The sequence below is a fragment of the Balaenoptera acutorostrata genome, chromosome 1 (genome assembly GCF_949987535.1).
Source record: "Balaenoptera acutorostrata chromosome 1, mBalAcu1.1, whole genome shotgun sequence".
Taxonomy (NCBI): domain Eukaryota; kingdom Metazoa; phylum Chordata; class Mammalia; order Artiodactyla; family Balaenopteridae; genus Balaenoptera; species Balaenoptera acutorostrata.
In genome coordinates this window covers 62,336,006-62,353,790 of record NC_080064.1, presented here as the reverse complement: position 1 = coordinate 62,353,790, position 17,785 = coordinate 62,336,006, and the positions used below count along the sequence as shown (strand labels likewise).

Below are 17,785 nucleotides of genomic sequence, written 5' to 3'. Positions count from 1 at the left end.
TTCCTAAGGTGAGTCCTCATCAGCCTTTCCGGGGTGCTCTAACAACATCTTCCTGACATGCTAGCTTTCCACAGTACTTGGTTTGCATAGCACTTGCTATTCTTTTGGTTTCCATGGCAGCTCTGTTCTCTATGGTATATCTTCAGTCAGATATTCCTCACATTAGCTTACTCTGAAATCCATAATTCATTTCAGATACTCCATTTCCTTAGCAGAAGATAAAAAACTTTCCTTTTCAAGGCAGACATATATAACTCTCTTTGGCTTAAGTATGGACGAGACTTTGAGCCCAAATTGCTTTGGAAAATTCTTGGGAATTCCCTGGCAGTCCAGTGGTTAAGACTCCATGCTTTCACTGCTGAGGGCCCAGGTTCGATCCCTGGTTGGGGAACTAAGATGCCACAAGCCGTGTGGTGTGGCCAAAAAAAAAAAAAGAAAAGAAAATTCTACTTATGAGTAAGAGTCTAGATTGTTCCTTGGCAATGTTGACTCCCAACCCCCTCTAAATGTAGATAGAATATTGTTTTCCAGCCCCATTGATGACGGGCTTGACCATGTGACTGCTTTGACTAATGGGTGTTATGACAGAGTAGACACATAAGTGAGAAATAGATGTTGATTGTTATATGTCACCAAAATGAGGTGGTGATTTGTTACACAGTATTATTGTGGCAATAGCTGATTGAAACATGGTGTAAGCCTAAAAGTTATCTGTGATTGCTTTCTGAAGCACCATATATTGGTGGAAGCCATAGACGAATACTGCTTGCATTTTTTCTAGAACTCTGCTTCCCAGGTACATAGTATTTTAATGCTGAGTTATATAGTACTACATGTGATATTATATTATACATACAAATGAAATGCTAAAGTTAACTATTTAATTTCAGATGCTTTGTTCCAAACCATATCTAAATAAGGAATATATTAAATTTAATTACATATATAAATAAATATAATATATTTATATATAATAAGTATATTCAACATGTATTTATTATTTATTATTAATATATATTATGCATTTTATATACATATATATTCATCTAACTAAGTATAAAGGGATGAAAAAACATAAGCTATATTGAGAATGGCCTGTGGAGAGAGCAAGGGTTAGGAGACCTGCAATATTCTAAGCAGGAAGTAGTGTTAGCTTGCACCAGCATGAGAGTTATGGGGTGTTGAGGAGTGATAAGATGCATTTTAAAGGTAGAACCTACAATATTATTGAGTCCCTGAAGACTTTGAAATATTTTGTAATGACACTGATAAACTGGTAATACCAACTGTTCATCAAATGCACAGATAAGCTTTGCAGGATGAGAGCAGTAAATAGAGAGGAATCTAGTGATTTCGATTTAAAGGGCACTAAATAAGATTGAGATTATAAGGAGGGTATCAGCTGCATATATATGTTTTTTTATTTCTGAGCAGAAGAGGAAAGAGCCTAAACATTTTTGCTAATAATTTATTCATGTGCTGCTGTTGCTGACATGGAATTTCTTATTTGTTAGTCAGACTTCTCCTTTCTTGACAAACCCATCAGTTGTCAAATTGCTTTTGCTGTTAGGCAGAGTTTTCTCAAACCACGTTTTATTTAATCATTTCAAGAAGGATGACATTTTTTTTCCCTTGTAAAACATTCTTAGTCCCAAATAAACCCATACTACTGTTTCTGAAAATTACATTTTTTCTACCACCCCTCCTTCCCACATCTTTAAATTTCTTTAAGATACACTATTTGTAGGCAAAATGTCTCTCCCACTTTATGTCTTCGTATTCTTTTGGTCTTAGTTACTACTTACTGTGTTTGCTCTGATTTAGCTTTCATTCTCTATAAATAGAAGTGTCCAATATTGTGTTTTTCAAATAGGAAGAAAAACTACCTCTCAATTCTACGACTAGTATCACTTCCTGCTAGGTTGTTTTTCTCCTTGTTCATAAGTCCATGGCAAGTCTATGGATAAAGCACATCTGTTTCACAGTAATGACCTCTGTGGCTTTACTCTTTGAACCATGTAGAAGTAGTATAACTGGAAAACCTCCAGGTTGCAGGTCTGAGCACACAGCTGATTGACAACTCGAAATAAATGGAGAGGTAAAAGTGGTTCAGTTTAATGTTCATCTTCTTACTAGAGAATCTGTGCCTATAGTTTTGGAAAATGTCATTCACGTAACATATTTCCTATAGTCTTGCTAGACTTCCAACATTCTCCTTCATACATTTGAGGGCAGTGGGCAGGGAGAAATGGGTAGTTTACAATTAGATTTCTGTAATATAAATCTTATTTTTTCTTCAATTTCCACCCTTTTTTTTCTAGCTACTCAAAGGCTTTCTTTTCTTTCCCTCCAAGACAGTGTGTTTGGAAAGTAATTCTTTAGAATATATTAGCAGTATGAATTATTCATTTCTCAGAATTAAACAATTTTAATAACTGAATTTTAATCAACTTTTAAAATGTGCTATTTTAAGATTATTGAAGGCCACAGAAACAAGAAGAAATAATAAACCATTCAGTCAACTAAGAAATCTGATCCAGTGATTATTCTGCAGAGGTCAGAAGTTATACCATCCCAAGAGTCCTTGGTGCCTTCAGATTTACCAGTAGGTCTTTGGAGGAAGCTGGCCCTGAGACCAGAGGGAAACATGAACAGATTAAAAATTAGCCTAAGGAAAGATTCTACCAATGCTATCCCCATCTATTACAGATTAAATCTTTATTGCTATCATTTATTCTACACTGATTAACTGCAAAAATCTTAAATTTATATATAAGTCTAGTTTATTCACATTCTGAGAGATCAATATTAAGCTTTAAAAATGTACCATGACTTAAAGCATGACAATAAACATAATAGAGGCTTAAACAGCATATCTTAACTGATTAATACAACTAGAAAATTTTCCCCATGAGAAAAATAGTCCTAAGGATATTTTCATATTTTACAGGTAATCTATAGAAAGCATCTGAATTCTTCTAATCTGTGTTTTTGGAGGGGGGTAAGGATTCACTAAAAAATAATTTTTATATCAGGAAATTTATAACAGCTTCAATATGAGAAGAATGCATTCAAATATTTAAGAATTTGAAGGTTTGTACGATGGACAACTTTTGTTACAGGATCATATGTGCTGGGAAAAAAGATGCCTTTGGAGAATCCCAACTTCACAATTCTTGCAAACGTGTTCAGTGTATCCAAATCAATCACATACAGCTATAATTCAGCATGACTGACAACAGAGAAGAGAGCAAATCATGAATGAAGTCTAAAGAAAGAAAGTCTGGTGAACAGCTAGGAAAACAGTGAACCATTTAATTCCTATTGATACAGCTGGTGGCCCAATAAATCTCAGACATATTTTACAGTGGATGCATCACTGGAGTGAGCATTGCTGACTACAAGGGGACAGCTACTTCAGGCTGTAATTTCAGTAGTGCCGACCCTTGCCAAAAGCATGATATGAATGAATTCTGCCTAATCACAAACAAACTTCTCATTATATAACCCTTTCTCTCTTGTTCTTTCATCTACTTCTTCATGAGTCACAAATAACATAACTATCCATCCATAAACGGCTTCTCATAGATGTACACTCATAACACAATATAAGATCATTCACACCACAATATTTTTGACTAATAAAAGCTTAGGTATATTCAACTCCCTTGAAAGGATTAAATATTATAATAGCATTAAACCATGAGTTTAGGAAAAGAATCCCTTATGTTGTAATTTTAAACAATGAACAGATTTTTCTTTGAGGGTTTAGGGGACCAGTGCTAGGACCTTCACCAATGCCTCTAAAATCGGACTTAATACGCAGTTATAGATCTTAGCTCTGAATTTTTTTTACAAAATATTTTACTTTTACACACCTGTGTAAACATAAGGGAATTAGAGATCACCGCTTAGTACACTGTCATAATGAATATTGAATATTGAAGTTTAGTTTACATGCAAAATTCTTATCATTGTCATTCTTTTGAAAGAGAAAATGACCTCATCATATGCTTAACTGAATTAGTACATTGATTTTGTATATGCCCTAACACATGACATACCTCCACAGTTACACATCTTTCTAGAAGGGACACCTATGTGTGATATTCTATCACATTGTTGAACCCAAGCCTCTTACTTCTTGGTCAATGAGACATAAGACAAGGTCTGCCACAAATGCACTACAAAGTAAATTTTTCTTGGTTAACTACAGTAAAAAAGCAGGATAATGATGGAATTCTGGGAGAGTAAAAAGTGATATACTAGTCTAGCTTTGAATTAAATTAATCACATGCTTGCAGCACGAAGACAATGATTCAAAAAAAAAACCTAAAAAACAAAAAAAAAACTTAGTTTCCTTTTCTATCTGGATCTTATCATGATTCTATGCTCTTAAAGGGAACATAGCTGTAATACCCTATTCACTTGTAATAATTCTGTTTAATAATAGCCAAAGATTTTATTGACTGCTCAGTGCAAAACACTAAGGTAAGCACTTTCCAAGAAGTGTTTTACGTTGTCTGTATAGCAATCCTATGAAGTAGGCACTATTTACTTTACAGACGCAAAAACTGCAGTTTAAAAGCATTAAGTAACTCAGATGATAAATGTTAGAACCACTTTTTCTTGACTGCAAAGTGGGGCCTTTTTACTATACTGTGTTGCCACTGTGTAAATGTTTAAGGTTTTGGGGAAGCAGGAAGTACTTTACAAGCTGGATTATTTTCACTCCCTGTGAAAGCTGACCAGAGGTGTAATCAATGTGAAAGTCCTTTATGTCATGAAGACTATGATTTAACTATACTACAGTAGTCTGATTAAAAAAAAAACAAAAAACTAACTAGATAATTTTTTTTAATTTTCTCTTAGTTCTTAGTTTTCTTTAAAATCAAATTAGTCCATAAGATAAGGACATATGTGCTTCATAGAAAGGTTTTATTGACCGTGTGATCCATTTCTGTGAGATCTATGACAACCTTGGAAAGATTTTCATATATTTCTCACCCTGAGTTGCAACCTGTCTTCAAGGAAGAAATTTTTCAACTATCATCATCCTCACCTGTAACAGTAGTGTGTTGAGCAGGCATGTCTTACATTATGTGTTCTCTGGTAGGTACTGGAAACCTTAATTTTTTTTTTTTTTCAAAAACTGCATTTGACCAAGGCTGCCTTAATGTAGCTCACAAGTTTCAGAATCTAGACCAAGGTCAACATACTTACTTACCACAGCGTTCTCCTATGTAGCTTCTCTAGGATGGATTTCTTCATGATTCACTTCTCATTATTATTCCTCACTCTTCTTTATTGTTGTAATTATTTAACATGGCACCTTTATCATTGTCCATTATTTTGAGGTGGCAGGGTGGTGATCAAATTCTTTTGCCTTTGAAGTTCTAAAGTTTCACTGAAGCTACTTCACTTCACTAAAGCTATTAAAGCAATTCTCCGATTCCCTCACTTTTTTGATAATAAGACTTTGTACAAAACCAAAGCTCCCATTGAGGATGGCAAGAAAGGAAGAAGGTCTTTGTGGCTATTGTCATGTAACTAAGAAAACTTGAATCTGGATTAGGCTTATTGGGTGCCAAATGCAGAGGTTCTGTTGCTTGCACCTGCAGAGCCTGGAGTTTTGAATGAAGCACGTTTAATTATCTTCATCCTGAAATGACTGGCTAAACAATAAAAGGAAATAATCCCACTGAGTAAATGAAAAGGGAATACTCGTTTTTTTATGAGCATCTAATCACACAGGTGTTAAATATCCCTTCTTGACCCTTTCACTGTTGACCTTCCCCAACATCTGTTCTTTGCCATTCCCCACATCTGTCCAATAACATTTGTCTGAAATTGATTTTTTTTCACTGTGCAATTGTTTCAGCTCACAACCATATACAATTTGATAAAAGGGTGGGATGCCTAAATTTCAGCATTGCACATAAATCAGTCTATTCCAAAGGATGCCTTTGTACTTATGAATTTGAGGGGCCAAGTAATCACCTTCTTTGCTGCTTTGGTGTAATTAAAAGCAGTTACATCTGAGTAGAACAAAAAAACTATCTCCATGGAAGGAAAAACAGTTCCAGAAATAAAAATGCCTATACATGCATATATTTACACTCCTACTCTCACTTCTGGGCCAGGACCAAAATTCACAGAGAAATGGAGGGTGATGGTGAAGGTGAAAGAAATAAGCCCTGCGAGCAACCCCTCAGGTTTTACCATTTGATTGTCTTTTCTAGGAAGTGCCCAATATGATTTCCTAAAACATGGAACATTCCAGTGGAAAATGAGTGTTTGGTACAACTTAACCAAGCATACATAAAATTCACTGTTGGAGATTTAATTAGTCATAATTGTTATGAGGTATATATTTCTAGCAAACAAGTGACCCTATCCTTCTGATGCAAATAATTTCATCACGTAAAACTCATTAGTCTATTATAGCTCATAAGCACACAGAAGTCTGTTGAACCAGTGATGACTGTTGACTTGAAAAGTAATGTATCACATGACATAGGATGTGGAATAGACATTAGACATCTACTTTTCTAACTGTCCAACATATCCAGAATATGTCCCAAGAATTATTAGGCCCACAGGAACTCCAATATAAAATTTTCTGTAATTCTGTGGTCTCATAAATTTGGAAAAGCTCCATACTATAAGAGATTCATAAGGCATATATGGACATCACAGTCTCTAGGATGTGCTCTAGAAAAGAAACCTATTGGGTTTAATTAGACATTTCAGTGGCCATAGAACTCTTTTATTTATACAAAGTAATATGGTTCAGAATGGTGTAAACTTGGAATTTCACTAAAAATATCTTCTCACTGCCAGTTAACTAAAATGAGTTGACTCAGGTCCAATGTGACCAGTGATCTATTTAATTAAATTTTCTCTCAATTTGTGCCTTTTCTGTGGATTGGCCAATGATTTTCTCATCATCCTAAAGATTACTACAACAGCTTCCTAGCTGTTCTGCCTGTTTCCTCTTCTGCCTCTATGCAGAACATGTTCCACACATTGGCCAAAAAATCTGCATAAAATGTTAATCAAACCATGTCTCACCTCTGCTCAAAATCTCCAAAACCTCATCCTCTTAAAATAAAATTCAAAGGCTTTACCATGGGCTACCAGATCCTCTGAATCTGAGTTCCAGCTACCCACCCAACCTTCTCTTCTGGATTCTTCCTCTCACCTGCTCAAGTCATGTTGACCATTTTGCTGCTCCTTAAACTTGTTGAGCATGTTTCTACCTCAGTGGTCTCAACTCAGGGTCTTTGACTTTTCTGTTTCCTCTTTTTTTAATAGTTTCCTACAAATAACCACATGATTCCTTTCCTCATATCATTTAATTCTCTGCTCAAATATTGCCTTATCAATAAGGAGCTCTGGAACTGCACCATATAAAATAACCCACTTTGCATTCCTTTTTCTTTTACCCTGCTCAGTTTCCATCTTAGTTCATATGGCTCTTGTACTGTGTATTTATGTATTTACTGTTCGCATATTCATGTACATGCACACACACATACAAATTCAAGAATATTAGCCCTGTGAGGCCAGGAATGTTACTTTTTCATTAATGTAGTCCCCAGTAAAAATACTTGTTGAATTGATGAAGGAATGAAGAATAAATAAGTGGATGAATCCTCTGCCTCTTGAACAGTCATTTTCAAAAGAGGCAGAATAATAGCATAAGGGTTCATTCATGTCCCCAAGAAAAATCAGTACAGCTTTCAAGTTCAAGTTTATAATTTTAGCCTCAAAATGAAATCTACTTAAGACTCCCCTCTCCATATTTATTACTTACACCCCATAGCCCTTTAATTCTCTAACACATAAAATGCTCTTAGGCCTTTTTCTTATTCACAAGTGTTAATTCCTGTTTCGTTCTTTATCTAGGCTTCCGTATGTCATTTTAGTATCTCTCCATTTTCAGTGTCCTTCACAGCAGCCTGTGAACCCCCTAGACAACATGATCATGCCCCTTTAACTTGTATGGTTACCTAGTGCTGAGCCATATGCACACTGTACTTCATAATAGCCTTTTAATGACAAATTAGATTTTTATTTAGGTTCATTATGCCTGGGTTTTCAGGCAATGTTCCGGATTTCATGGTTTTGTTTGTAATGAGTCATGGCCCCCTTGACAAACAAGGAGTAATTAAACTAACCAGGTTATCAATAGAAGCTTGTGATGGATCTCCTGTTGCATATGTTATTTCATCTTCAATAATAGTTGGATATCATAAAAGATTATGGCCTCTTAGTGTGACAGAGAGAAAGAGATGAAAGCCTGTGAGAACAAGAGTAAAAATACAATCTTACTTATACTTTTCACAAGCAAAATAGTATCATAATAATTGACAATAAGTGGGTTTTCATTTATAAATATCTTTTGTAATTTTATTGCCTTATAAGGGGGGGATGTGAATCTTTGCTTAACAAAGAAAGTTAAAATTTATCAAATGGTTCCTTATATTGTGTTAGACAATATGCATGTGTTTGTATTTGTGTATTTATAAATGTGTGTATGTGTATTATCTCATAACATTTTCTTATTCAAACTTCTCTGGTAATCATTTTTTATTATTTTTCACCAAGTTATTAGCAAGCACTTTTTAAAAAATATTTCTTTGCAAGTTTTTTTCTAATTGAAACTTTACTATTAAGAATAAAAATCTCACAGAGAAATAGAGGTGGTATAATTTCAAAGTGAAGTATCACCCTTAACAGAAAATGATTACTCTGCTCAGGTATTTTTTAAATGAAAGGCAATATTCTGTTGTAAGAGTGTTTACAGTTTTCACATTCACTGCATATTGAAAAATTATTAAATTCTGTACTTTTTTATTGCTTTCTAAAGAAACTTAAAATAAATCCAAAGTGCACACTTACTCAGATCTTTTGTCTGAATGAATTAGTATTTGCACCTTCTAGGTTCCTGTTGTATTGAACTGTTTCCCATAGTGTTATTTGAAATATGTACTATGTTAAATGTAAACTGGTAGGAAAGAAAACATTTATGGAAAATGACATGCATATAAAACTAGAAGATAGCATAGGAGAAAATCTAGATGACCTTGGGATTGGTGATGACTTTTTAGATACAATACCAAAGGCACAATTCATGGAAGAAATAGTTGATAAGTTGGACCTCGTTAAAATGAGAAATTCTGACTCTGTGAAACACAATATCAAGAAAATAAAAAGACAAGCCACAGACTGAGAGAAAATATTTGCAAAATACACATCTGATAAAGGACTGTTATCTAAAATATACAAAGAACCCTTAAAACACAATAAAAATAATACAAACAACCCAATTAAAAATGGACCAAAGACCTCACCAAAGATATACAGATGGTAAATAAGCATATGAAAAGACACTTCACATCATATCATCAGTGAAATGCAAATTAAAACAATGAGATACCACTACATACCTATTAGAATGACCAAAATCTGGAACACTGACAACTCCAAATGCTAGTGAGGACACGGAGCAATAGGAACTCCCATACGTTGCTGGCGGGAAGATAGTTTGCCAGTTTCTTACAAAACTAAACATACTCTTACCATACAATCCAGCAATTTCACTTCTTGGTATTTACCCAAAAGAGTTGAAAACTTAGTTCCACACAAAAAATAGATGTTTACAGTGGCTTTACATATGATTGCCAATGCTTGGAAGCAACCAAGAAGTTCTTCAGCAGGTGGATGGATAAACTGTGGTACATACAGACAATGGAATATTACTCAGTGCTAAAAAGAAACGAGCTATCAAGCCACGGAAAGACGTAGAGGAACCTTAAATGCATATTACTAAGTGAAGAAGCCAAGCTGAAAAGGCTACATGCTATATGACCCCAACTATTTAACATTCTGGAAAAAGCAAAACTATGGAGAAAATTAAAAAATCAGTGGCTGCTGAGGGTGATGAGGTAGTAAAAAATGAATAGGCAGATATAGGAAAATTTAGGAATAGGAGGATTTTAAGGGTGGTGAAAATACTTCATATGGTATCGTGATGATGGGTATGTGTCGTTATGCTTTTGTCCAAACCCATAGAATGTACAGCAGCAAGAGTGAACCCTAATGTAAACTATGACTTTAAGTCATAATAATGTGTCAGTGCAGGTTCACCACTTGTAACAAATGTACCACTCTGGTAGGAGATATTGACAATGGAGAGGCTATCCATGTGTTAGGGCAAGGAGTATATGGGAAATCTTTGCATCTTCCACTCAGTTTTGTGTGAACTTAAAACGGCTCTAAAAATAGCCTATTAAAAAAAATGACACATGCATACAACTCCTAATGTTTCCCTCCAAAACTCATCTACCTACAGTCTAACCCATCTCAGTCAATTGGTATTTCTAACTTTCTATTTAAGTCAAGTGAAATCACCCTCTTTTTTTAAAAAAAGTCTGTCCAGAAATCATGTTGGCTCCAAATTCACAATAGACCCCAAAGCTGGTCACTTTCCAACGCCTCAGGTGCCACCACCCCAGTATGAGCTCCCAACACCACTTGTCTTCTTATTGCAACAGCTGTCATCCTGGCCTCGCAGTGGTCACTTCTCAACATGGCAGCCTGAGTGATGTGATACTTTTAAAACAAAAGTCAGGGCTTCCCTGGTGGTGCAGTGGTTGAGAGTCTGCCTACTAATGCGGGGGACACGGGTTCGAGCCCTGGTCTGGGAAGATCCCGCATGCCACGGAGCAACTGGGCCCGTGAGCCACAACTGCTGAGCCTGCACGTCTGGAGCCTGTGCTCCGCAACGAGAGGCCGCGATAGTGAGAGGCCTGCGCACCGCGATGAAGAGTGGCCCCCGCTTGCCGCAACTGGAGAAAGCCCTCTCACAGAAACAAAGACCCAACACAGCCAAAAATAAATATAAAAATAAATTTAAAAAAAAAAAGACCTAAAGAAGAAATACATGGCGAATATCTTTAGAAAAAAAAAACAAAGTCAGATTAAATCCCTCCTCTGTAGTGGTTCACCATTTCACTCAGAGTAGAAGCCAAGTCCTTAAAATGGCCCTCAAGGTCCTATCTGATCTTTCCTCCTTTGGTTCCATATATTATTCAGGGCTCTGCAGACAAACAAAACCCATAATATATGTGTGTATCTATATACACACACATACCTATACACACATATACATACATACATATGTGATATATATATGATGTATATATATAGAGAGAGACAAAGACAGAGACAGAGGTAGAGAGAGAAAGATTATATTACGAGGAAATGGTTCACTTCTTAGCTGGCTGAGAAGTCCCACAAACTACTGTCTGCAAGCTAGAGACCCAGGAAAGTCAGCGGTGTAGTTCGGTCCAAGTCCAAAGGCCTGAGAACCAGGGGAGCCAGTTGTGTAAATCTCAGTTTGAGAGCAGAAGACTGATACCTTAGCTCAAGCAGTCAGGTAGAGAAGGGACAGTCTCCTTTCCTCTGCCTTCTCTATTCAGGCCTTCAATTGACTGTATGATGTGCACCCAACATGGGAAGGGCAACATGCTGCTGAATTCACTGATTCAAATTCTAATCACACTAGAAATACCCTCACAGTCACACCCAGAAATACTGTTTAGCAAATATCTGGATGCTCTGTGACCCAATCAAGTTGACGCAAAATGAACCATCACACTCTGTCTCCTGCTACTCTCCCTTCTTTCTCTTTGCTTCAGTCACACTGATCTCCTTGCTATTTCTCAACTGAACCAGGCTTGCTTCAGCCTCAGGGCCTTACTGCAAGCTGTTCCCTCTACCAGTAAGGCTCTTTCTCCAGATACTCACATAGCAAACTCACTCATCTGCATTATCTTTGCTTAAACCTTTTCTTGTCAATGAGTCCTACTCAGATTAGCTTTTATAAAATTGCAACCCATTCCTTGCTCTAATTCCTCTTACCTTGCTCTAATGCTTTTTTTTTTTTACAATATTTCTTCTAACATTTTATTTAAATTACTTATTTATTTTATTTACTGCTGATAGTCTGTCTCCCCATCCCCCACCCCCCCCCCACCCCTGTCTAGAATGTAAGCTTTATCATGTCAGGGAGTTTACTGCTTGTGCCTTGAGAAAGGCCTGGTATGTATCAAGGGCTCAATAACTATTTGATGAATAAAAGAAATGGCTATGCTATAATGAAGCTTTTTAAGCATCATTTTGTGCCAGGCACTGTGCCTTGACCTCTGAATATGCAAAGATGAATCAGATATTTACCCTGCCTTTAGGCAGCGACAAAGACGCCTGGCATACCCATAAATAATTACAATACAAGATAGAAAGTGTGTCGTATGAGAGATTTAGATAAACTACTCAAAAGGGAAAGGTATTTCCAGCCAGAGTAACAGGGAAGAGTATATAGATGCTGACCCCTAAATTTGGGTCTTGAATCTGTGGAAATGGTGAAGAATAGCATTCTATGTAGAAAGAACCACATTTAAAAAATCACTAACGTGCTAAAGCATAGGGAGTAGGGAAAAACACAGAATGTGGGAAGAACTCAGACTTTGAGTCAAAATGTCTGACGTCAAATCCAAACTCTGAAGCTAAGTAGCTGTGTGACCTTAGACAAATTATTTAACCTCTCTGAGTTTCAGTTCTCACATTTGTAAAATTGGGATAGTGCCATCTCGCCTAGAGTATTCTGTAAGGAAATCATTAACATAAAGCACCAAACCCCGTGACTTGCTCCCAGCCATCACTCAGTGAATAAGAGCTATTATTGGAGTGTAGTTTGACTGGAGTACAGATGAAATGTTCCCATCAACAATGCCATTTTCCAATAGGAAGCAAGGCCGAAATGTATTGCATTTACTCTGCACTCCCTGGGAACATTCATCTATTGTCCAACTTGAAAAATGATGCTGAAAATGACTAGTTTCGTAAGAGAAGCATAAAACACTGAAAATGTGATGCATTGGCCTATCAGGCATAAGATTACTTTGAATATAGAAGGAATAAAAATATGTGTGCTCTATATTTCGGTTGAAGATTATTTTAACTTACCCGCAGTTTCTTTCTTTCTTTGTTTCTTTTCAGTTGCTCCTACGATTCAGGAAATTAAATCTGGCACTGTGGCCCCAGGACGCAGTGGATTGATAAGATGCGAAGGTGCAGGTGTGCCGCCTCCGACCTTTGAATGGTACAAAGGAGAGAAGAAGTAAGGCCCTTGTGATTATTACTCTGTTTCAAGCACTTTGAGCTAATGTGTTTGTGTTTCAGATATTTACTTTAAGCGGTTTCTTTAACTGGCTTGAATGATTCTCAGCAGCCTTCTCTCGGGCAGGCAAACTGAAGAGGCCCACGTGAGGGGGGGGGGGATGAGTAGCTGATAGCATCCAGAAGAAATGTCCACTTTGGTTTATATGATCTCAGAAATGCCTTCAAATCCCCCATCACTGATGCATTTCATTTCTTTCCCTCCCTTCTGAGCCAGCACACCACTGCTCTTGCTGGCAACCATGTTTACTTGGGAAATAAACCAGCTCTTAAAGGACTTGGGCACAGCTTCCATGAGAGCACTCCAAAAGCAATCGGAGCTGCGGACTCTGCCTGGCTTCCTTGATAATCCTCAACCCTTTCACCTGCTTGCCTCTCCCACAAGTCATTTTAACATTTTGTTTTATAGAATGTGGCATCTTAAGTATTCTATCACTAAAGGGACTGTAGAGGGGTAAAATACATGGTTGAAGGACTAACCAAGGGGATTTTAGGACTACTCTAACTTTAGAGCAGCTTGAGGAGCTTCAGAAAGCCTTAGCAAGAGCTGTTGAACAAGAGAAGACAGGACTTGATGACTTTCTCTTTACTTTCAACCAGTGGGCTCATTCAGATCTCTTTACCTGCTCTTATCAAGCCATCAAAGAAGAATAGGCCCCCCTGGGTAAAATGGCAGATGTAATGCAGAGGGGAGGGTATTATCTATAATATATATTTTTTTGCTTCAAAACTAGGGAAGATATGTATTCAAGAAAATGTTAGGTTGGACCATATGAACTTTCCATATTTCAGTCAAAAAGGCTAAATGTTGGCAATCCCATACTATTCAACATATACGTATGGGGTTTATTTATTAGTGTCATGGCTCATAACTAATTATGGCTAAATGTCTGAACAGAAAACAGGTGAAATCACATAAGAACTTAGATGTTGCCACAATGGATGAGAATGGATGTGACATAAGCAGGTATTTTGTTTCTTAAACTGTAATCAAAAGAGGATTTATGGAAGATATTCTCTTTCAACATCAGCCTTAACAATAAAAGACATCCCCATAACTATCTCATTTGTTTTGGATAACTGACAGTGGTTTTACCTAAAAATTTTCACAGTTGTTTTATATGCAACCTCTTCTACAATTTGGGCTGCTCAATTACTACTTCTTTTTACTAATTAATTAATGCTTTGACTAATTCTAAATTTTTGCATCTTCCTGGAAGCCCCTATATTTTTATATACCTAGAATTAGATAAACTGGTCTGTGGTCACCCTTGTCCCATGCTACAAGATTACATATCTGGCAATATAACCTGCCTCAGATTCTGATAATCCAGGCTGGGAAGTCTTCAGTCTGTGATGATCTTTAGAGATAAACATCTGGGAGAGTGGTTCTCAGTCCTTTGAAAATTATGAAACCCTTTGTTCAAATGCAGTCTTTTCTGGAAGCCCAATAAGTGATATCTGTGAAAGTAAGGGTGAATGGAACCTCAGTTCCACCTGCTCAGAGCCCTCCCTTCCATTAGGACGTCCTTGCAGCCCCTCCTCCCCATCCCTGTTTCTCCGCAAAGCGCAGTTTTAAAAAATGACAAATTATTTTACATATCTTTCAAAGTCACTTTTGAAACTGTGTCATACCTTTCTTAAAGGCTAACAAGCAGTACTATTGTTAGCAGCACAAGTGAGAACTCCTTTGCTAAAGTCCATTTTGTTTCTAATAATTTTTTTTTTTGCTATATCTCTCTCCCCTTTCCTAAATTCAGTGACCATTGTCAAAACAGGCTACAGCAATCCTCAGCCCACTTTCTTGGCCTGGAGCAAAGATAGCAAAGAGCCAATTGGTGTCCACAGTCATAGCTTCAGTGATTTTTTTTTTCCAAGTGGGGAGATGGACTATAGCTTTTATTAGATTTTCAAAGGAGTTTAGAACCACTGCTAAAAACGGTAGATAAAGATTCCCCCCAATCAGTGCGCCTCCCCAATACACTCACACACGAGAAAATCTAGCCGCTATGAAAATCAGATGCACTTATCAAAGGCAAACATACTTTCACTTCAGAATGAAGTATACATTTATCATTTGTTAGAGTTATATTTGAGGAAATATTCAAATTCTCAAATACCACTAGAATATATAAATTCCTCTTAATATTATAGAAAAGCAAATTTGAGTATATGCAGGGAGTAAGAGAGAGAAAAATTCTGCTTGCTGAATGATTGTTGTTACACTCACTAAGAGCATCTACCATGCTATCTTTTCAGGGCCCAGGCCATTTAAAATATTTATTTCATCAAAATGAAAAACTATGTAATGAGCACCTGCTATTTAACATTAACCCATTTTATTTTCACAACAAACCTGTAAGATAGATACTACTCACCTTTTGCTGAAGAGAAACCAAAGCACGGTGTTTTTAAGTAATTTGTACAAGTCTATAGTTAGTGACAGAGCTGGGATTTGAGCCCAGGAAGTCTTGCAAATATTCATGCAGAGTCTGTGGATTTAACCCTTATACTATGGCATCCAGTATTGTCCATGGGACCTCAGAGTCTATCAAAAATAATTTGAAATATCAATGTTAAATGCCAGGGTAAAGGCATTGCAGGCAATTTATAAGTTAGCAAAATAAAAGACTACACATACGAACACTCACTTATACTTTCCCAATTGGTTTCATCAAAGACACAGAAATAATGGAGTCAAGGTAACCAGACAGAAACGAAACAGATACAGCATGTTCTCAAGTTGTTTTCTTGACCTCAAGGTCATTACCAGGAGCATGAGGCTGACAGAGACTGTTGGAGCAGAGCACAGTTTTTAGAAGATCTTGAGTTTTATTTCCTAGAGATCTTTTATACTTGAGGTTTACAAAAAATATTCAGAAATAACTTACTGTCTTCACTTATACTTAAGGGGATGTTTATAAAAACTCATCTCGCTTAAATCAAGATCTTCAAAGCCAGATCTTCATTCAAATAAATATAAACAAATAAACACAAACAAATAAACAAGAGGAAGTACCTGATCATCTCTAATCTTATCTCTGCCTATAGTTCTTCCACATCCTGTACATTCCATTTCTGTGTGCTGGGAATAATATGCTTGAAAGCCTTTAAAAAAAAAAAAAACCTGCAAAATGAAGCACAATTTAAAGAAAAGAAAGAAACGTTACTGAGGATAAATCACTTTCCAGGACCTTTAAATTCTATCTCATTTATTCTTCAGACCTCTGTGAGGTATGATTTATTATCCTCAATTTACTGATGACAAAACTGAAACATAAGAGACTTAACCTGTCTAAGAGCACTCACTTAAAAGATGCTGTCGGGACACATTTTAGATTTGTCAACCTCTCAGCCCATGTCCTTTCCCTTGTATACATTGCCATTGTTAGTTAGCTATTGCGAAGTACAAATCAACCCAAAATTTAGCAGCTTAAAACAGTAAGCTTTTGTTATCTCAGTGTCTGCGGGTCAGGAATCCAGGAGCAGTTAGTGGGATATGGCTCAGGGTCTTTCACTTAGTTCCTGTCAAATGTCACCTGGCGCTGATCCTCTGAAGGCTTGACTAGGGCTGGAGGATCAGCTTCTGAGGTAGCTCGCTCACATGTCCCACAAGTTGGTGCCTGTTATTGACTGAAGGCCTCTGTTAATCACCATACAGTCCTATAAATAGGGCTGCTAGACGTCTTCATGACAAGGCAGTTGACTTTCCCCAGAACTAGTGATTCAAGAGAATACCATAGAAGCGGTTCATGATCTAGTCTCAGAAATCTCTATCTTTTCTGCAATATATTATTGGTTATAAAAGGTGACCCTATTCAAAAAGGGAGAGGTAACAGGGGAACATAAATATCAAGAGGTGAGGATCATCAGATGCCATCTTCAAAGATGGCTGTCACATTGTCTCCCTCATGGATGATGTAATTGTTTATATATTAGAAATATTAGCCATTTGACCTTTAGTCTGTTGCACTGTTTGGTTAAGCATCATGAGAAAGACTAAAGTTATATACTTGTTATTAAGATATCCCTTTGTATAAAATGGTCATTTTTTAACACTATAGTCTCTTTCAGCATACCTGGCAGGGACAATTCTAATAGGCTAAATTTTACTCTCTCTATAAAAACATTTTAAGTATTGGGAAAACAAAAGTTCAGAGTTCAATTGCACAGAGAGCCAAAAATTTAAACTTTTTTTCTTAATAACAGAGAAGATTGATAAAAAGAAATACACTCCTTATATGCAGTGAAAGGACACTTCAGAATAGGCTCAGTAAATAATGTCTTTGATAACATGAAATTAAGTTCATCTATAGCTTGAGAACAGTACATTCACTTAGGATTAAGACCAAAAACATAAACTAAATTTTAATGGACTAACGTTTAAATTGGTATTGCAAAAACATAGGTTTTGTATCACTTAGTGGAGATGGTATTACCATCTTGTCTTAGATCAGAATTTTATTATTTGCTTACTTAGTTGAATTCCCTCCTATTTTTTTTAGCTTTCCTGAAATCCAAGCCTGCAACCTAGAAA

General features: G+C 36.5%; 1 protein-coding gene across 1 annotated transcript in view; it reads left to right on the top strand.

Annotated features, from left to right (window-relative positions):
* Window positions 1-17,785, top strand: part of NEGR1 (neuronal growth regulator 1) — a 914,829-nt gene that overhangs the window by 704,457 nt on the left and 192,587 nt on the right. Inside the window, exon 5 of the mRNA XM_007182922.3 lies at window positions 13,069-13,189. Coding sequence (XP_007182984.1) covers window positions 13,069-13,189 — 121 coding nt within the window. The remainder of the gene's footprint in view (window positions 1-13,068; window positions 13,190-17,785) is intronic.